Source organism: Colobus angolensis, unplaced genomic scaffold (assembly GCF_000951035.1).
Source record: "Colobus angolensis palliatus isolate OR3802 unplaced genomic scaffold, Cang.pa_1.0 Scaffold119, whole genome shotgun sequence".
Lineage (NCBI taxonomy): Eukaryota > Metazoa > Chordata > Mammalia > Primates > Cercopithecidae > Colobus > Colobus angolensis.
The window spans coordinates 7,371,777-7,376,245 of record NW_012113030.1 but is presented as its reverse complement, the minus strand read 5'-3'; the positions used below and the strand labels follow the sequence as shown (position 1 = coordinate 7,376,245).

At 50.1% G+C, this 4,469-nt stretch overlaps 1 protein-coding gene across 2 annotated transcripts in view; it reads left to right on the top strand.

The window, feature by feature from the left end:
* DHX34 (DEAH (Asp-Glu-Ala-His) box polypeptide 34) overlaps positions 1 to 4,469 on the top strand; it is a 44,110-nt gene that overhangs the window by 8,972 nt on the left and 30,669 nt on the right. For both annotated transcript variants that reach the window (XM_011926491.1, XM_011926500.1), the window contains exon 2: positions 2,853 to 3,834. In XM_011926491.1, the coding sequence (XP_011781881.1) occupies positions 3,130 to 3,834 (705 nt within the window). In that variant the 5' untranslated portion in view covers positions 2,853 to 3,129. The remainder of the gene's footprint in view (positions 1 to 2,852; positions 3,835 to 4,469) is intronic.

The window sequence follows — 4,469 nt, the reverse complement described above, 5'->3', positions numbered from 1 at the left end:
CGGATCTCCTGACCTCATGATCCGCCCACCTCGGCCTCCCAAAGTGCTGGGATTACAGGCGTGAGCCACCGCGTCCGCCCGGAACACTGTCATTTTCTAAGAATCACTGGCCCAGAGTCACAGTAACACTCCAAGCCCTCAACTTGCTTCCCTCCTAGAACAGGAAAACACAAGAGTGGGTGGAAGCATTGTTAGCACCATTATGATAGGGCACTGTGGCCCTTTGAGTCTAATTTTGTTTCCAGATTTTGCCCCACTTCCTCTTGCTGTTTTCTGCTTCTAGTTACTATTTAACTACTTAGCTTCTCTCTACCAAGATTGATGGTTAAATGTTGTAAAGTTTTGAGACGGATATTATCTCTGCTTTATACATGATGAAAACTGCCTGAAGTTCAGATTAATTTGCCCAGGGAGCTGGGTGCGGTGGCTCACGCCTATAATCCCAGCACTTTGGGAGGCTGAGGTGGGTGAATCAGTTGAGGTCAGGAGTTTGAAACCAGCCTGGCCAAAATGGTGAAACCGTGTCTCTACTAAATACGAAAAATTAGCTGGGCATGGTGGCACACACCTGTAATCCCAGCTACTTGGGAGGCTGAGGCAGGAGAATGACTTGAACCTGAGAAGCGGAGGTTGCAGTGAGCTGATACACGCCACTGCACTCCAGTCTGGGCGACAGAGTGAGACTCCGTGTAAAAAAAGAAATTTTGCCCAGGGGGCACACATTTAATACATGATGAAGTTGAGATTCAAACCCAGATCTGCCTGACTCTAACTCCTTTACCAACGAAGGCTCTGAACCCTTTTAGAGTCATGAACCCCTTTAAGAATCTGAGTGACTAACTTCTAGAAAATTGCGCATATGAGGGTGTGCTCTTTATTAAGATATTTTCAGCTGAGAACCAAAAACCCAACTTTAGGCCAGGCGTGGTGGCTCATGCCTATAATCCCAACACTTTGGGAGGCCAAGATGAGCAGATCACTTGAGGTCAGGAGTCCAATACCAGCCTGGCCAACATTGTGAAATGCCGTCTGCACTAAATACAAAAATTAGTCAGCGTGGTTGTGCACGCCTGTAATCCCAGCTACTTAGGAGGCTGAGGCACAAGAACTGCTTGAACCTGGGAGGTGGAGGTTGCAGTGAGCCAAGATCACACCACTGCACTCCAGCCTGGGTGACAGAGCGAGACTCCATCTCAAAACAAAAACAAAAGACTCCAACTGTAAGCAAAAAGGCATTTTCTTGTGTAAGCTGAGAAGTGGGGGGTTGAAGGGAACTAAGTTTCAAGACCTAAATGATGTTGCTAAGCTTCTCTTCCTCTCCCTCTTTCACCCTCTCCCTGTGATGCACAGTGATATCCTTGTGCCTGTATCTAGTTATTTCTCTAGGATAGATTTTAGGAAAGACTCTGTCATGTTTCAGAGCTACTACAAACAGCTCCAGGCTTATATCAAACTTGCTTGATTATAATGGATAAAATGAGAGCTTTTCTGTCCTAGCAACCGAGTGTAAATTCCACAAAAGGGCCCTGATTGGCCCTTCTTGGATCATGTGTCCACTTTTCAGACCAATCATTGGTTAGAGGGGGAGTAGAGTACCATGATTGGCCAGGTCTTTGTCACTTGCCTACCCAATAGGGGTTCTTTGACTTAAAGGCCCTTGAACCATGTAGAATCGAGGAAGGGCTGTTCTCCAAAGGAAGGTGGATACTATCCTCAGAAAAGAAGTAAGGGGTTGTTCCAGGCAGGCAAAAATAATATATAACACTTGCAAAATTTTGCCTTTTATCTCAATGTTCTGAATCTCACTGGACCCCAGGTGAAGAACCCCTTGCGTTATTCTTTTCATTACATCACACCTCTCTCCTGTTATGCCTTTTGAGACAAGATTCTGCTGTTGGTTGGCCATGTGACCTACATCTCTCCTTTAGGTGCCAGGTCAAACATCCCTTCCTCCCAGGATCCTTCCATGATTCCCAAGCATGGGAAGGAGGAGGAACCTCCTTTGGTGTCCCACAGCTCCCTAGGGTTCTGTTATCACAGTCCCCATCACTGGATTGTCACAGTCTGATGACGTGTGTGTCACATGAGAGATGATGTGATCATGGCCATCTGTGAGGACTCTGGTGGTTGTATTCATTACCTCCTTTTCCTAGTTCAGTGCTTGAGAAACAGGCTGTTAGAAATGTTTCTAAAAGGCCGGGCGCGGTGGCTCAAGCCTGCAATCCCAGCACTTTGGGAGGCCGAGACGGGCGGATCATGAGGTCAGGAGATCGAGACCATCCTGGCTAACACGGTGAAACCCCGTCTCTACTAAAAAATACAAAAAACTAGCCGGGCGAGGTGGCGGGCGCTTGTAGTCCCAGCTACTTGGGAGGCTGAGGCAGGAGAATGGCATAAACCCGGGAGGCGGAGCTTGCAGTGAGCTGAGATCCGGCCACTGCACTCCAGCCTGGGCAACAGAGCGAGACTCCGTCTCAAAAAAAAAAAAAAAAAAAAAAAGTTTCTAAAAATGGGCTGGGCATGGTGGCTCACACCAGTAATCCCAACACTTTGGGAGGCTGAGGTGGGGGAATTTCTTGAGCCCAGAAGTTTGATATCAACCTGGGCAACATGGTGAGACCTCATCTCTACAAACAGTAAAAAATTAGCTGGGTGTGGTGCTGTGTGCCTGTAGTCCCAGCTGTTTGGGAGGCTGAGGCAGGAGGATGACTTGAGTCCAGGAGGTCGAGGCTGCGGTGAGCCATGATTGTGGCACTGCACTCCAGCCTGGGAAACAGTGAGACCCTGCCTCAGGAAAAAAAAAAGGTAATGTTCCCAAAAGTGAATGAATGTCTTCTGTTCTTTCTCCTAAGAATCCAGGGCCTGAAAACCCAGAATGAACTTGTGTCCATCCCAGAGATCACTGCAGGTATCATGAGGTACCCTTTGTGTCATCAGCTCAAGCAGTCCCCTGACCACTTTATCATCTGTGGTGGTCCTGTGCGGTGACTAGGAGGAAAAATTAGCTCTTTGAAGATAAAGTGGTTCTCTGTTGCAGGCACTGGCCTCTTAAATTGTTGCAGGTTGGGAATGGATGAGAATATTTGTTTTGGGTGATCAGAACTGAGACCCCCATTGTGGATTAGTAACATGCCTCCTCCTAGAACAAGAGAGGGCAGGGATCGCCAAGACCACCACTGGGCTCCCAGCGAGGAAGAGGCCTTGGAGAAATGGGACTGGAATTGTCCAGAGACACGTCGCCTCTTGGAAGATGCCTTCTTCCGTGAGGAGGATTACATCCGTCAGGGTTCTGAGGAATGTCAGAAGTTTTGGACCTTCTTTGAACGCCTGCAGAGATTCCAGAATCTCAAGACCTCCAGGAAGGAGGAGAAAGACCCTGGACAGCCCAAGCACAGCATCCCAGCGCTGGCCGACCTACCTCGCACTTATGACCCACGTTACCGCATCAACCTCTCTGTTCTTGGCCCTGACACACGGGGCTCTCAGGGGCTGGGCAGGCACTTGCCTGCGGAGAGAGTGTCTGAGTTCCGCCGGGCCTTGTTGCACTATCTGGACTTTGGCCAGAAGCAGGCATTTGGGCGTCTGGCAAAGCTGCAGCGTGAGCGGGCAGCCCTCCCCATCGCCCAGTATGGGAACCGCATCCTGCAGACACTGAAGGAGCACCAGGTGGTGGTAGTGGCCGGTGACACCGGCTGTGGCAAGTCCACTCAGGTGCCCCAGTACCTGCTGACTGCTGGCTTCAGTCACGTGGCGTGTACCCAGCCCCGGCGGATCGCCTGCATCTCACTGGCCAAGCGTGTCGGCTTTGAGAGCCTCAGTCAGTATGGCTCACAGGTGAGTGGGACGCACCAGGTTTCCGATTTTTCAGGGCGACCTTGGGGGAATAGGTTGCTTGTCCATATGGCAGTATCAATAAAAATGAAGCACTTGGCCGGGCGTGTTGGCTCACGCCTGTAATCGCAGCACTTTGGGAGGCTGAGGTGGGCGGATCATGAGGTCAGGAGATCAAGACCGTCCTGGCTAACACGGTGAAACCCTGTCTCTACTAAAAAATACAAAAAAAGTTAGCCAGGCGTGGTGGCGGGTGCCTGTCGACCCAGCTACTCGGGAGGCTGAGGCAGGAGAATGGCGTGAACCCGGGAGGCGGAGCTTGCAGTGAGCCAAGATCGCGCCACTGCACTCCAGCCTGGGTAACAGAGCGAGACTCCATCTCAAAAAAATAAATGAAGCACTTACCCTTGGACCCAGTAATGATTCTTCTAGAACTTTATCCACAGATTGGCTTCTCCGTGGTCTATATGACAAAGGAGCTAGCATTACCAGTGTAGCACTTTAATGGCAAAACAATGGGAAATGTCCTAAAGGCTCGTCGCTTTTTTTTTTTTGAGACAGAGTCTCGCTCTGTCGCCCAGGCTGGAGTGCAGTGGAGCGATCTCAGCTCACTGCAGCCTCCTCCTCCCAGGTTCGAG